This window comes from Trichomycterus rosablanca, chromosome 11 (genome assembly GCF_030014385.1).
Source record: "Trichomycterus rosablanca isolate fTriRos1 chromosome 11, fTriRos1.hap1, whole genome shotgun sequence".
Taxonomy (NCBI): Eukaryota; Metazoa; Chordata; class Actinopteri; order Siluriformes; family Trichomycteridae; genus Trichomycterus; species Trichomycterus rosablanca.
Genome location: NC_085998.1, coordinates 34052274 through 34068610, shown reverse-complemented (window position 1 = coordinate 34068610; position 16337 = coordinate 34052274). Strand labels below are relative to the sequence as shown.

The window sequence follows — 16337 nt, the reverse complement described above, 5'->3', positions numbered from 1 at the left end:
GCTGACCTGATGACTTTGCTGCGGAAGATGATTTTTTCTTTCCTGAGTCCACGGTCGTCGAGCTAGAGGGCGTGCTCGGACAGGACTTGTCATCTTTCTTTTTTTTGTCTTTCTTGTACCCGGAGAACACGGCCTTCCACAAGGATTTGTGTTTGGGAGGTGTTTCTTCAGTTCCTGAAAGTCTACTTTCACTTTTTGCCTTCTTCTCTTTCCTGTTTTTACGTGGTGAAAACAGTGAACTGCGTTTTTTAATCTTGCCACCTGTGGAGCTTTCTGAGGAGGTAACCGAACTGTCCGCACTTTTACTTAACGATGGCGTAAAGAAACGTTCCGGCACTGCGTCTGCCTGTTTTTTGGTCTCCAGAACTTTAACTGCTGAAGATTTAGGGGAACTTGATCGCTTTTTGTTCTTTACAGCTACCTCTGAATTATTCCAGGCCGCTTTGGCTGCAGCCCCCTTGCCTGCCTCGGCCTCCTTCATTTTATTAATCTGCTTAGCCATGGCATCTTTTAAAGCTTGACTTTTTACAGATTTCTCCCTTTCCCTCATCCGTTCCTCTGCAATCTCCTTGGCTTCAGGAGAAAAGTGCTTTGGACCCTTTACCGGTCTGGATGCCAGACCTTCAGAAATTTTGGGTTTCCCATTCTCCGTAGCTAAAGCAAGGTGGAGGGATGGCTTGTCCCTGTTTACTTTGCTAGTAGGCGGCGTGTAAAACCTATCCAGGGCACTTGTGTCAGGAGTGCGATCATCGTACGTCTCATCCACATCGTCAGCAAACGGAATCTCGTCGACACACTCTGCAAATGACTTTCTGACCTCGTCTCGCTTTGGCTTATTGGGCTCCTTTGTTCTCATCACAACAGGTGAGCTGGTTTTGTGATCAGCAACTGGAATGCTTACGGGTTTTTCCTGAAGTGGACTAGTGGGTGTCGTTAGTTTTGTGAGACTTTTTTTTATTTCAGGTTTCTCATTTGCTGTAGGCAGCTTCTCCCAAGAAACTTGAGGCTTCTTCCTTGACAGAGTTGCTGGCTCCTCATCTGGTGGAGGTGGAGGAGGACTGGATGGAGGTGTGAGCATTGTAGAGTCAGAGTTGTTTAAGCTATCACTGGTAACTGTCTTGCTAATCGTGTTGCTACAGTTTAAGCCCAGGCCAGAACTGCTGCTAAACTCCTTCTTCTCTGAGCCACTGCTTTTTGGTTCCACAGGAGAGATCACCTGACCCTCAACTGTGATATTAAGTCTGTGGATGACTGTCCTGCCTGTCAGGACCGGCTTGTCATGTGTACCTTCTGGGGTTTTGGGCTTAGGAGGTGTGGAATCAGGAGTTTTAACAATGCTGTTCTCCATATTTTTGCTCCTTTCCAGGGGTATAAGCCCCAAACTCTTTCTTATTTCAGCACTTTTCATCCAGAACTCTTCGATGATGTCAGACTTCTTGGCTGTTAAATCCAGAGGATCAGTTGTTGTTTTGTCAAATGTGGATTTCGGCAGAGGAGTGGAAGTTATAGCCGGGACTGGCTGAGTCCTTACGGGAGAGTCTGCTGATAGGGGGGAGGAAGGCTCTTGGCATGGTAAGGTCTGAGCACAGATTGGTGATAAGGGGTTGCCTGAGGGTGAGCAGGCACAAGGCTCTGTCTGGACAGGGAATTTTGGGGTTACTGCATCTGGTAAGGGTGCTGGTTGGGACCGAATCGGAGATGCCGCAGTAAAAGGGGACTTAAGAGCATTTGCTTCAGGGGGATGTGAGGGTGGCGTCTGTGGACGGACACTATCAGGCAAAAAAGGCTCAGGAAAAAAACGAGTGCCTGGAGACTTAACTAGCACCGGGGAAAACATCTCTTTGACCTAGAAGCAAAAAGTGATACAGTTATTTGTTGGCAAAATGTGCATCGCTGCAGTGTCAACCAGGTCAAGGATAAAACTGAAAGATAAAACTGTATCAAATAAACAACACTACCTCCTCAACAGGTGTCACAGGCTTTGGTGTTGGAGATAGAATGACATCCACAATAATTTCTCTTTTACTAGCAGATGTACCTTCTTTAGACTCTAAAGGAACACAGACAAAAAGAAACAATCCGTTTTTCTTACATTATATATGATTCAGAAAAAGGGTCATTAATAACTGACATTAATATTACTAAATAGGACCATACAATACATAGGCTGACCAAGAATAGCCAGTATAAAGGTTCCACATACTTTCTATGGAAATTGGTATTTTCTCCCTATTCTCCTAATCTATTTATTTCTGTCTGGCTATTGCAATTTCTCTACTGCTAGCACCACACATGCACTGACTGAGGAGAGCCACAGTCTAGCATTCTTCACTGACTGCTTCTTTTTACCTGTCAGCAGTGGATTCATTATGACCATCAGTTGCATTAATTTAGTGCCTTTTACATGATCAAGGATGTTTTACAATCAAAGAAAGTACAGGTAGGACATTCAAGTACAGGTGGAAAAATAAAAACGCTTTAAAAACAAGTAAGTGTTCCATAAAGTATTCCATAATTTGGGAGCTAACACACTTAATGATCCATAGTGGTCAATTTAAACCATGGAACATTCAGAAGGCCTAAGGTTTGCAATCTTAGGGTATGAGAAGGGACATATAGATGTAGACGCTCAACCAAGTAGTGAGGAGTCAGGCTGTGCAGAGCTTTATATGCAATCAGAAGAACTTTGTACTTAATACAGGTAAGAATCCAACATAAAAGGATATCATAAATGCGCAAGTGTTTCTACATCTGCTAGGCTGAGGGACAAGCGAAGATGAGGAATAACAATAAGATAGAAAAATGCTGTCACATTGCAGTGATAAAATTTGGTCCACTACCCAAATCCCTGATCAACATCTGGTCAGTTGGGGTCCTATTGAGGTTTCTTTTGATTAATAAATGGGGTGGATGGACTTACAGATATACCAAGCAGCAGATAGGTTACAGTCAGTAATTGTGTACCCACAATGATCATATTTATGGTAGGTTGACTTAAACCATAATTATTGAATGTACATATCTGATAGGTGTACTATAGCTTACCAGGTTTGAAGACTAGCTCAGGGCTCTCTGGTTTGACACTTTCCATTGGAGAAGGCTCAGCCTCATTGGCCCGCTGTAAGCAAGCTTCAGCCTCAGCATCTGAGGGGATGTCGTCTGTGAGACAGAAACATTATATCCTCAATACAACTCTTATGCTTTATAAACATCATTTTACACATACCGGCCTAAAACACAGATCCACTGATCTGACAGCATAACAAACCTTCATCCAGCTCAGTTTCGGGGTCAATGCTGAGACTTCCTGCTTCAGCTTCTGGCTCATCCTCCTCTACCTCACAGGGCTCTGTGGCCAGAGAGAGAAGTTACAAAGTTAATGCCCTGTACCTCTTTAAAATGCTGTAGAGTTAGAGACTGTAAGGTAAAGTACCCCAAAACTTTATAATGTCCAATAAATTGTGATATACTACGCTGTTACAAAAAAGGAAGCAGGACTCATTGGAAAATTGAGATCAATTTTAATGTCCATATAATTACTGTGTTATAATAGCTATTAAACTAGCTCCCACAGTTGTCACAGGTGGAAAAAAATGATAGATATTTGTGATTTCAGTATCAAGTATCTTTAGTATTTCATTTAACAATAAGCCAAAAAGACTCACGGCATTAAAAGTCCAGTCTGTGTGACTTTTTAGCACTGGTCTGCCAAATTTTACTCAGCTACCAAGAAAAAGTTAGACATCTAAGACATATTGTTTAGCTTAGGGTACTTTAAAGACTACAGAAATGTACATAAACAATGAAAATCCCTTAGGCATGCATAACATTTAGCTACAAAAGTAAGTATGAAAAAATGGCAAAAGAAAGCAAGACTTTGTTAAATAAAATACAAAACAACAAAAACTGTAAAATGATATTCATGCTCATATAATATAATATAAACAGTGGTTAGCATTTTTGCTTGTAATGATATCCATTTGTACAGAGGCAAATGGATGATGTTTAGCTTCAACAGCTGTGGAGCAAAATGATAAATAAGAAGTTAGCACAGATAGAGCTGAGTGAGCGAAGCAAAAATACCCCAACAGATATACTGATATACTGATTTAACTTGTAATACCTTTTGACATACAAGTCACATTTTCAAATGTTCTTCATACATGATAAAGTCAATCATAAATGATAGCTTGTGGCTCATTAAAAGATAAACAAAGATCAATAATACAAATAAGATTTGTTATTTTTGAAGTTTGTAGTTTCTGAAGAAGCGATGAATCAGTGGAGGAGATTTTCTTATGGTCTACTTATATTTGATGTTTTTTGGTTTTTCTATAAACTAATTTTCTTTCAGTTCAGTTTGCAGTCAGTTTTACTGCAATAAATGGAATAATTTTTTTAACAGATCAACAAGTTTGTGTGATTGTCTACTTTTGGGCATATGTGTCCACACCTAAGATTGTGATTGTCTGAATAGAACCAATAGATGGGAAAAAGGGGGTGGGGTGGGGCCATAATTACAGCCAAAGATTTATAGTATTTTCTTGGGTTGAAACTGCAATCTCCACATAAGGCACTTTGGTTTAGCTAGTGTGTGTGATGAGTGTATTACAGTACAATAGGACTCGAGTCGGTTCTTGTTCCTGTTTACTGTCTGTGGTAGTTTAAGTGAAGGTAAGTATGTGTTGCCTGTAATAAATTCACATCCCCTGTTCAGAGTATGTTCCTGACTCAACAGAAGCCTAAGAGAAAGCTTTTAGAAAAAATAAATAGATGAATAATAACATGATATGTCATAAGGTCTAATTAAGCTTCTTGAATAATTCTTATTTTAATCAACTATAAAAAGAAATCTGATTTTTTTATTGCTGTTTATTTTTGGGTTTTGTTTTCTGTCCCTCTTATGTTCTGTTGTATCTAGTTGAAATCTTGCACATGTGGGTTTACACTTATATTTCAATTAGGTAACTGAAAATTAAGTTGAAAACACTTTGTTATCAATATTTAGGTTAGTAAGCAGCCAAGAAGTGACACAAAATATACAGGTGCAAACAGAAATATTCAACCCCACAAAGACAAATTGGATTTTTAGGAACTTTTACACAGAGCTACATTTTAATTTAAATTAAGTTTTTATTTGCTGACTGATACGGCTAATAAACAGAAAAAAAAAAGAATGATGTATATAATATTGCTGATATTATATTCTACTGCTAGTCTGTATAATCTAAAGTTGGGTTACAAATGATTAAACTACTGAATGCTTAATAATAACACTTCATTTTTTTTTTTTTCAGCTGTGATGTGTTATATAAACACTAACCATTAATAAAATCAAGGTGTGGTGCAGCCATTGTGAGGTCTAATGAGCTGAAAGAGGAAATCATTTCTTTGCACCAAAAGGACAACAGGTATAAAAAGCTTTTCAAGACCTTGAACATTATTTGAGACACCATTAAGAGTATTTAATGGTTTTAAGAGTCCATAAGTGCTAACCTTTTAAGCACTATAAGTTATATAAACTTATATAAGCAGTTTGGAGAAGAATGTTATGCCCTCTGTGGTGAAATTGAACTTTTCAGCAAGACAGTGACTCTCACCACACTTCCAACAGGTGAATAATAGAGCACATGGACATTTGTCAGTAGAACTAAATGTTTCCCATTCTATTCAAAATCATCAGCTTAATAAAATGATCTTTATGTATCATTAAATATTTTTAATTCACTGAGATTTCTTGTATATTTTCATTTAATTCTATACACATCACAGTAATATTTTTAAAGTTAAGGGGGTGAATATTGCAGATTGCAGCAATATATAAGGTAGTAAGTGTATAAAGCATTAAAAAACAATCACACGGTTTTCTCCTGGTTAATAGAGATCTGCATGATTCCAGCATGCAGTTACATAAGCTTCATCATGCATCCTGCGTTTGCAGCCCCAGTCTTCAGCTGTTTGCACATGCTCTGCTGTGTGGGAAAGCTTGTGAGTGTACAAACACAAGAGGAAAATGTGCAGCACTGGCTCTCAGCACTACCTCCAGACATTGAGTCCAGCCAGGCCCTGACAGCCTCGTGCCGCACCGATTTGTGAGAAGGGACTAAAATGCAATGAACAGGTACATAAAAAACACAAAATGTGAACATAAAACAACATGAAAAAAATGATGTGGCTTTAGGGGGTATCCATGTTGGATACGCCCTAATCCACTGCAGTAAAAGCAGGATGAACAAAGGATGCAGAACATAAAACAGATCAACTAAATCATAACATGTGCATAAAACAGCAAACAAAATGATCTGCACATTATCATTTAACTTTGGAATATAAAGGAAGGCAAAAAGAATGAAAAACAGCTAAAGGTTACAATAAACGTAATAAAACATTCTCTCTCAGACACACAGAGTCCCAGCAGCATAACACTCCTTCGGTCTGGGTTACCTGTGCAGGAATTAGGCTGGGTGGCCTGAGTGCTGAGGAGGGATTGAGGAGAGCTTGAATATGAGCGCTCCACCTTTTCCTCCACCATCTGTGAGAGCAAAGGGTCAACAGGCTGCAGGGTTTGCTGGATTTTCAGATTCCTGGCTGTGTGATTTGATGTTTTGGGGTGGAAGTGTGAGAGGTGATGGCAAAATTATGAGCAGAATGTCACAGAGGTAGCCGAAGTGGTGGTGTTCCAGATGGCCAAAAATGGACGTGGTCCAACAGAAGCGATAAGGAGAGCACGATGAAGGGAGATTATGAGAGACAGACAGAAACAATGTTGAGGGAAAGAGAAAAGGAACAGAGGAGATTACAAGACTTAGAGATAATTAGGCTTTAAGGAAGGTAAAAGCTTGAATTAAAGGTAGAGTCAGCAAATGTGAGGTAAAAATCACAACCTCCTAAACCCACAGCCCCAATGCACATTGTCTAGGTGTAATGGTCCATATGGTCTGTATTCTTTTTAACAGGGTGTCTGCAGGTATCTTCAAATAAAAAAAAAACTAATAAATTGTACTTAAACTAATATTAATTGTAATAACTGAGGATAATAAACATGGTATAATTTAATAACATGTCAATATAAACCTCAAAAAGGCTTAAAATAATCTAATTAAATGTAATGTAAGACAAATCACAACTGTTAAAGACCTGTAAACACCATGCTAAGAAATCATTATGTGGACCTGGAGTATTCCCATGATTGGTTAACCAAATTGCAAGCAAATATGTTGATCAAACTACTAAAAGATATAATTATCCTGAGCATGTAATCACTGTGATGTCACTAATAATGTCATTAAAACACTTTAAACCAAGATCAGTCTAAATAAGTCAAAATAAGTGAACAGAGGTATGTACTGTCCCTGTAAGTGTGTGTGTGTGTGTGTGTGTGTGTGTGTGTGTGTGTGTGTGTGTGTGTGTGTGTGTGTGTGTATGTGCACACAGGGCAAACGCATCCACAGGCAGCAATACCTTTAAATGTACCTGTATCCTCTTCATCTGTGAGGTTCTCCAGCCATAGACCTGACTGGAGCTCCCTCTCCCAAGGACAATACTCCCCTTCTGCTAGCCCCACATTTTCCCCAACACACAAACCATGGAAGGGCAAACAAGTGATAACACAAGTGGTAACACAACATCCACCCACCCAGACACACAAAGACATCAACACAAAGGAGAGAATGAAGAGGGCGAGGAGAAAAGGGTTAAATGGTTCACAGTACAGGGATGTAAACAGTATGGCAGACAGTACAGAGTAATACACAGTAGGAAAACATGATGATTAGGCTCCTAAAAGATATTTCCCATTGGTTTCTGGAATAACACTACTGTGATATTTGGGTTACCAGGCTTAAACCCTGTTGGTGAGTTAAATGTAACACTTTCCAAATTCATTGCTGGATATAAAACTGCTTAATGCTGTTAATGTTAAACGAGAAGAAGCGATTAACTGCATCTTACCCACTCACAGATTTTGTTCCTACATCACAGCCTTCGCATATTTTATTAAATCTTAAAATGCTTTGCAAAAAGATCAAGAACTCTTCAAAAACTTTATTCTGTAATTTACCATCACTTGATTCTTCATCTTCCTCGTCTTCCTCCTCATCCTCCTCTTCATCCTCTTCCTCCATCTCTCTGCCTCTTTGCTCTATGTCCTTGTTGTATGACCCAGCATCACTTTCACCCTTTAGTTTAGCATGGAGCTCCACTGCCTCCTTCCACGGGACGCCCCCGAGGTCAGAGGCTGCCAGCTGCTCCAGCTCCTCACCCTCTTCCTCCATATCAGACTCTGAGCTACTGCAGAGAAGAATTAATTCTCGTCAAGAATAAACAATGTCCCTGTGCCACTGTGTTGTCCCTACAGCAAAATATCACTTGAATATAATGAGCTAACATACTCAACAATAAACTTGATTAACACTAGGAAGTCGTAAAGTAAAGCCATCACGTACCTGGAGCCCACATCCACATCAGTGCCTTTATCCAACACACTGCTTAGGTTGTGCTCGGCCAGCGTCTCTTCCGGAACCTCCTCCAGCTCCTCCTCACGCTGCATAGAGAGCCGGTAGTTCTCCAGCTCAATGCGCTCCGGCGTTCCTCTCGGACGCTTCGCTACACTGGGCTCTGCCACACCGTTAACCTCTGGAGCTAAAAAGAAGAGTAAGGAAAAGATGGAAAATAGCATTTAATTACAAAATTAGCTTTCGGAAGGGTTATGGAGGCCTGAACATCTGAACATGTGCATTAACCATGCTTCGAAAGCTTAACCAAGAACCTCTGAGGTAAGCCATCCACAGTTTCCACATTTACAGCACTGGTGTAGACATTTATTTTATTAATGCTTTAGTTCAGACACAGCACCCTGTGTCTCTGTTTATCTTTGTGTGTGCATGCAAATATATACTGTAGTAGATTGCCCTCCATCTGAACTTAGGAATTTATGATGGTAGGGTGAAGACAGACACTTGGCAGCCTATGGAATCTACCTGTACATTGTACTTGCACCTAAATCATGTTTGAGAGTTTGTGTTGGGTCAATTCATGTTATTTACTTGTTTAAAATACATATGCTAGAGATAAAAACAACTGTTTTGGGAGTCCCTGCCAAGAGTTCAGTTTATCGATGAGAGCCAACAGCAGTTCATCCTGGCCAGTCACATTTTTCTAAGTAACACTTATTACATACATTATCATTTTATGAAGTATCAGTCAAGCCCCTTTTACATAATAATGTTGGTGTCTTTAAATAAAATTGAAATGTATTAAATATTTTCATATGCAACTATTACTGCACATGTAAGGAAATGTTGAGCATATAATACTGAGGTACTGTTGACGGAGAGTCAAGTCAGCACTGTCTTTAATGGCTTCAATTTTTAGCCACTTCACAACAGATTTACAGTGAGAATGTCGATACAAAAAGACAAACACAAGCTGAAGTTTCAAACATGTTAATACATATTATTTATTAGTCCATATCATATAATAGTAAATATTTGCTTTTTATATACAAGAAGCAAGTATTAAACTACTTTTGTTTTTATTTAATATACTTCCAGTTTTAAATTTATCTACTTTAAATATCACAATGTCTTTTGACTTTGCACAACAAGTATGGATTTATAAGAATAAATCAAGATATCTTAAAAAAATGAAATTGATACTTTTTCACACAAAGTATCACACTGAAATGTAGCTGTTCTCTTTAGATTTAGTACTTCACCACTGAGATGAAATTCAATTCTAATGTGCCTGGCCTAGAACATCGCTCTATTCATGTTTCCTTTCATGTCATGTCGGTTCTTCCTCCAAATGTGATGAGTGTAATTATTCCCCAAAGAGTTTCATTTTTGTTTCATCTGAACATTGAATTTATTTGTCTAAACAGCTGTGTACAAATTTTGGAGGGGGGGGGGGGAGGGGGTATGTAGAAATGGAGATAATTGCTGTACAGTTTATTGCTTATCGTTTTCTGTGTATTTATTTAACATATCTGTATAATTTTGATCGTATTTCTCGGTACAAAGTCAAAAGACATAACTAGACATAATTAGATAAAAATATATTAAATAAAAGCAAAAGTGGTAAAAAACTAGTTCCTGCTTACTGTAAATACAGATTTTTTTACCTTGCCTTGTCCCGTCCTACAAAGCAACATTGTCTGGTGAACAAGACCAATGTTTTAAATTTATATAGGAACTTTAAATAAAGCATGTGTAATGACTTTAAGCATGACATCCCCACTTGTATGAGACAATGATAGAATAAATGATATGAGCTCTAAAAACCCCTAAAAGCCCATATTTTACTTTAAAACTACATAATACATATGTTTCATAAATATATTTACTATTATATGTAATTGTTATGTAAAACAGGATGCGGATGAACGTGCATGATTTGGTTTAGCAGAATTACACCACCTAACATGCCAACATTTTACCTAAATACACATAAAACCTGAATAGCTTTAAAAGCAATACTCTGAATCTGGTACTACATTAAACCTGTGTGACCTGAGCTGAACATACTGCAGCACATTATTTAAGTACTAACATTAGTGCAATAGTAACAATCACTATATCAACTTTAAGCTTTAAAGTCTAAAATATGCAGTTTATAAAGCATACAAACGGGCTAAAATACACTAAAACAATTGAGTGTGCATTCATATAGAAAAATTCTTCTACACTAAATATATATATTTACTATTCCAAATACAACACTGACAGCCTGAGAAGTTAAACTATTGTAATATAATGCTGCATTTACATCAAGTGGAAGCATTTAGGGCAAAGAACTCCCATATTTGAATAATGAATACTAAAAAATAATAAAAAGCCCTCCCCCATGTTCATATGCCTACAAGCAAATAACTAACTGCACACATTTTTCAAAATCTTTGAATCATTCTTTATGTGTGTGAGTGAGAGGTTAATGAAACTAGGTTTAGCATGCAGGAAATATGCAAGCACCAAAACACAAAGAGGATAATGGGTTCTAGCTTTAGATGAATAACAGGCACAGCTGCAGGCAGTAAGTTTAGCAGTAAGCTGCTCTGATAGGAGTGGGGAAAGGTAAAGCTTACAGAGAAATTCCATCACACATACTAATACAAGCACTACAACACAAACTTCAGAAGGAAATAATGATTAGAATTACAGGTACAACTATACACAATATTCACACAGGAACAACAGAGAGAGGTGTAAACAGGTGTAAAGGAGTCTTCAGCACACAGAGGGTAGAAACAAGCAAGAAAAATACAATTACAGTATATGAAAAAGATACTGCAGGCAAAAACAACATCAATTAAGATCAAGGTTCATCAATATTTCATCATTCTAATACCATTATTCATCTACCCTAGAGCAGAGGTTTCAAAGTTAATTTTGTCAGTGAGAAGAAAGTGGTGGTTATGCATTACCAACACAAATACTTGGACTGATTTAACTGACATGGGCGCTACAAAACACACACAGAGCACCCTGTGTCTCTGAACTAAAGACATTTAAGTTGCCTTAAGAGCTTCTTTTTTGCTCAGTAGCCTCTAAGCCCATGATAATTCAATGCTTGCTTTACTGTTAACAGTGTGACCCATGTTTCAACAGGCATCTTATCTGTAGAAGACTGTCCAGACAAATTTCCTCTCACCACAGGTTAACAAACTGGGTTTTCTTCCCAACCTTGGCAACAAACCACGTTCCATGCAGCTTTATTTACAGGTTTATGGGCACAGATAGGTCATAAGCTATACTCGGTTATTATTACTAGCAAGGAGGGATCATGCCTCAAAAATAGAACACAGTAAAGACCTTTCTACACCTCAATAAAAAGTTGCTGGTGCATGTTTTTGACCTGGCACATTTTCCTAAACCCACAAATGAGTATGTCGAAGTTACTATCCATGATTAAAATACATACGCTGTAAATACGGTTGAGTTCAAAAACTGAGACTGGGTTAAAAAACTGAATAAGAGTATTACTTAAAACAATAAAATTCAATGCAGCATCACCAAAATACACTTCACAAGCAGTAAAATCACAACAGCTTCCACTTCTGTCATACCGCTCATCCCAAAACCTTTGAGGAAACCACAAGCACATGCTACAGGATATTGAGCAGCAGGTTGAAAGTGAGGCAGGAGAACAGGTAGATGCAGTAGGTAAAGACAAAGGGTGAGTCGAAAGCATTATGTGCCACCTGGTGGCGAGTCCAAGACATAGCACGCCGCAGTGAGCGCATGGTGCCCCCCACCCTGGGAGAGAGGTGCCGGACGGCACCAAGAGAGGAAAGGCGGGTACCTGAGCGCCCACGCTCCTCCTGGGGCTGAGTTGCAGGAGCATCCACTGTGGCTGGAGGTACTTCTGGCACTGGGGACTCCTGAGGAAAAAAAAAAATAACAAAAAATGATTCCAATGATTAGATTTTCAAGTTTTGCTTTATTTTTTAAATAAATGATTAGAAATAGCCTTAGAAAGCTTTTAAAAGGGTAACCATAGCAACTACCATGTAAAAGACAACTGAGGTAACAACCTACACATAATAAGCTTTTATAAGCTTCAGACTGTTTAGTTATGATAAAGCAATTGTACAAAACCTCCTTTTTTAAGTCCTGTAGAATGAAATAACAGACTTTTCACCTTCACTACATCTTCTGATCAAAGGACAGTTAATTAGGCTTATCTCACACTTAATAAAATTCATCAAACATAAACATAAAGCTGCCCTCAGTATGTACCTTTGGTGGAAGAGGTGTAGTAGGAGCAGGTCTCTTCCTCTGAGCTAGCCCGGATAAACGGTAACAGTAGTGCGGCTTACAGTAAAACTTTCCTACAGGACACACACACACACAAACACACTTGGTTTATTTATCCAGCATTTTAAGCAAAGTTTCCAAAGACAGATCCTTACACCTATTTCAAGTGCAAAGATTTCTAACAGTTTTTAAGTAGTCTTTTGAGCATGCATATTTTCCTCATGCCAAGTGGGAAGTCTCTAAATCGTGTGAGCTGAAAGAAGGGTCAGTGGGCGGCCAAAATAGCAGAAAAATCAGTTCTCTGTCTAAGACAATAATATGTCTGTGTGCTGGAAAACAAGGGAAATCTTATGAAGTCATATGAAGAAACAGCATACAACAGTATTAAAATGTATGGTTTAATAATGGTATATCAACATGCTAATGCTAATACAGGCACTTCAGTTCACCAAAACATGACGTATAATAAGCATTATCGTAGCTGTTTTCTTATTTGTTGGTGTAAAGTGAGTGTCATGCCTTACAAACACAGATAAGTTCATAGCATATAGACTGTTTTGACTGGAATTGTGGGTATAATGTGCAATGCAATAAATGTAGTGCATTAACACTATTTCAGACTTGGTTGAAGTTTTACACAGTAAATTATTGTTTTTATAATTTAATGAAATAATTTTTAATTATTTACTTTGTTTCCTGGTGGTTTTTACATTATTGGTTTATAAGCTCTCAGTAAAAGGCAACAGAAGTACTTATTTAATGTCACTTTGCAAGCTTTCAACTTTCAGCTCAAATCCAGTTTTCTTTTCAGAATATATGACAATAATCTAAACTGATTGCAGTTATTAACTGGCCTGCATGTGCAGAAAAGTGCCTCACCCAGATACTTCAGATACTTCAGAGACAGTACAGACTTCGCATTCATTCCCACTACGGCCCTTAGAACAAATTTCACATACCAAAATTTTGTACCACGTTTAAAACTGATCTGGATCAGAATTGAACATGTCTGATTGTGTTTGATTTTGCTGTTTACACCATTAATAATTAAAAAAAAAAGATGAATCCCAAACGTCTGCCATATCGAACAATTCAGTTCTTGACCATATCTTTTGAGACTTACAGCATTAGCAACAGCAGCCAATAGCAAAGCTGAAATTAAAACTCAAAGGCTTGGGATCTTTCAAACTTGATTGAAAAGGAACTAAATGCAGGTAGGAACCAAAGCTGAGCCTTCAGTCCTGTCCGATGACCTGCAACATTATACTGAATGACCAGTCTAGAGGGCACTTGAGGCCATGTGCAGGAGTGTACATGCAAGACATGTAACATGCAGGTGTATTGTATTTTCAAGGAAGATCATAAAGGCGTACCATCCTCTACGTCAAAGGCATACGAGGAGAGGCGCAGTGTGGTGCCGCAGTAGTCACACTTGAAGCAGGTTCGGTGGAAGAACTTGCCCTCCGCACTTAGCCGTTCCATTACATACACACGCTTCCGGCAGAAGAAACATACATCACTGCCTCCAATGTTCTGAGGAAACTCCTTCCGCAAGGAACCCTACAGAAATACACACAAAGAAACACACACAAAAAACACACACACACACACACACACACACACACACACACACAAAGCATTACATTCAAAATGTGCCAGGACATGAGCTTGTTGACATCCAAAACCATAAAGTGGAGAAGGGGTGTCCACATCTGGTGGTCATATAGTGGGTTGAGAACAATCTTTTACTATAAATCAACATACAATACATTACTAGATGGTGTTAAAAGTGCAGGTGCTTCATTACTGTTTTAGATTTTTAATGTCTAATATTTGGGAGGGAATTAACAACATTTTTTTGAATAACTGTTAAATGTTAGAGTCTTCTAAAGAAGTGTATTAATCAGTACTTTATCACATTACATTTTCTTTGCACAGACAGAACAATAAGCAGGATCATATAAACTATACGAGAAAGTTTCCCGTTCAAGAACAAAGTAAAACAGGCACATTATTTAAAGCCGGATGCATTAACACTAGCATCACATGCCATCAGTACCACGCCTTGACTTCTTACCAAAGTCCTCTTAACAAGATTGGGTTTGTGGTCCTCCTGAGGCTGAAGCTGACTGGCTATTTGCTCAGCCAATAAGCTCACTCCCCCTGTATACATCTTTACATAGTGCTATGATAGTAAAAAAATTTAAAGACAAATTGAGTCCAGTAAAAAATACAGAAATGAAAGAGGTGAAGGCTACAGACAGATATAAAGTTAACATGGTGAGACGTACAGACATCAGCAAAGTGATTTCAGTTAAAGTGGTAAAAAATGGTAAGAAAATAAAAGCATGTTTGGTTGATCAGGCATGTAAATGAAAAGGCAACTACTTTCAAAGTACTTGGTCAAACTCTGTACAAATTACTCAAACAACCAGGCTTCACATAAACTGCACATGAACATCAAGAAACACCCAAACCAGCCAGTGTTTAAGTACAAACAGCAAACCAAGGCCTTAAAAAAAGACCCACAAAGACATAAAATCTGATCAAAATCTGCGCGCACAGTGTAATTAGCCATTACTATCATGCAACACACACACACACACACCAATGTTAAACCTGTAAGGAATAACAAGAAAGGAATCTCAATCACACCGATAAATCACTACCAACATGTCATGGTCATGTGTAATGCACACTAAATTAGCTTACATCAAGTATTTTAATAAAGCATCAGTATGTCCATTACCTAAACCTTACCACATTTACTCTTAAAGAAAGTCATTTGCAAATACACGGTTTGCTGTCTGACCTCGCTTTTTTACCCTGCCTTATTTTATATGAGAGCTGGTAATGTATAGTGACAGGGGACAGAGCAACAGTTAGCGTTACAAAATTTGCAGATCCAGAGACATCTGGTTAAAATACACCAGAAATGAAACATATAAAAGACAAAAAAATATTTAACTTCCAATACATTTAGCTCTTTTTAGCCAATAGAACAATCCAAGAGAAAGACGTAAGGTAGGGTTGGTAAACATTTATTATAAATTCAAATTGTACAAAAAAATTAAGCTTGTTGTAAAGGCTCGCAAGCTTTTCCGTCTTTTATTTCAGGTTTTTTTTGCCGTTCTAAATAAATCTGACAATCTACAGTATGTTACATGGCTGGGAGCAGCCAGTAACACTAGCATGTATGCAGATATGCAGGGATTCATTCCTTTAAAGATTAGGCTACAGCATGGGGTCAGTAAACAAAAGCAAGGCACAGGCTGTGAAAGATATCTGTGAGTAAATCACAGAAACCCTGAGCTGCTTCACCAACAGGCTACCTGTCGGGTAGAGGAAGGTGAGTATGGAGCGGGATCAGCGGGCATCTCTCGCCTTCTGTGCCACTGCTCGATGATGAAACGTGAGGGCTTTTTCTTACAGAGAGTACACAGAGAGGAAGGAGAGAGAAATCAGAAATTGTACAGAATGAAAGTGAAGAAATTAAGAGGACAAACTAGAAACAAAGAGGGAGCTTCTTCTAAAACATTATATTACAAATACCTTTCCTAAGAGTTCAAACGGTTTACATGTTAT

At 38.3% G+C, this 16337-nt stretch overlaps 1 protein-coding gene across 21 annotated transcripts in view; it reads right to left on the bottom strand.

Annotated features, from left to right (window-relative positions):
- mical3a (microtubule associated monooxygenase, calponin and LIM domain containing 3a) overlaps nt 1-16337 on the bottom strand; it is a 75614-nt gene that overhangs the window by 16154 nt on the left and 43123 nt on the right. For 12 of the 21 annotated variants that reach the window (XR_010013986.1, XM_063004234.1, XM_063004233.1 and 9 more), the window contains 12 exons: nt 14126-14312; nt 12735-12826; nt 12298-12376; nt 8445-8640; nt 8060-8289; nt 7462-7554; nt 6445-6588; nt 6041-6103; nt 3269-3349; nt 3046-3159; nt 1959-2050; nt 7-1846 (listed from right to left, as the gene is read on the bottom strand). Coding sequence is in view for 20 of the 21 variants with exons in the window: in XM_063004234.1 (XP_062860304.1) it covers nt 7-1846; nt 1959-2050; nt 3046-3159; nt 3269-3349; nt 6041-6103; nt 6445-6588; nt 7462-7554; nt 8060-8289; nt 8445-8640; nt 12298-12376; nt 12735-12826; nt 14126-14312 (3211 nt within the window). In the remaining variant the exon portion in view is untranslated. The remainder of the gene's footprint in view (nt 1-6; nt 1847-1958; nt 2051-3045; nt 3160-3268; nt 3350-6040; nt 6104-6444; nt 6589-7461; nt 7555-8059; nt 8290-8444; nt 8641-12297; nt 12377-12734; nt 12827-14125; nt 14313-16337) is intronic. The other 9 variants (XM_063004248.1, XM_063004249.1, XM_063004253.1 and 6 more) reach the window with 5 other exon arrangements.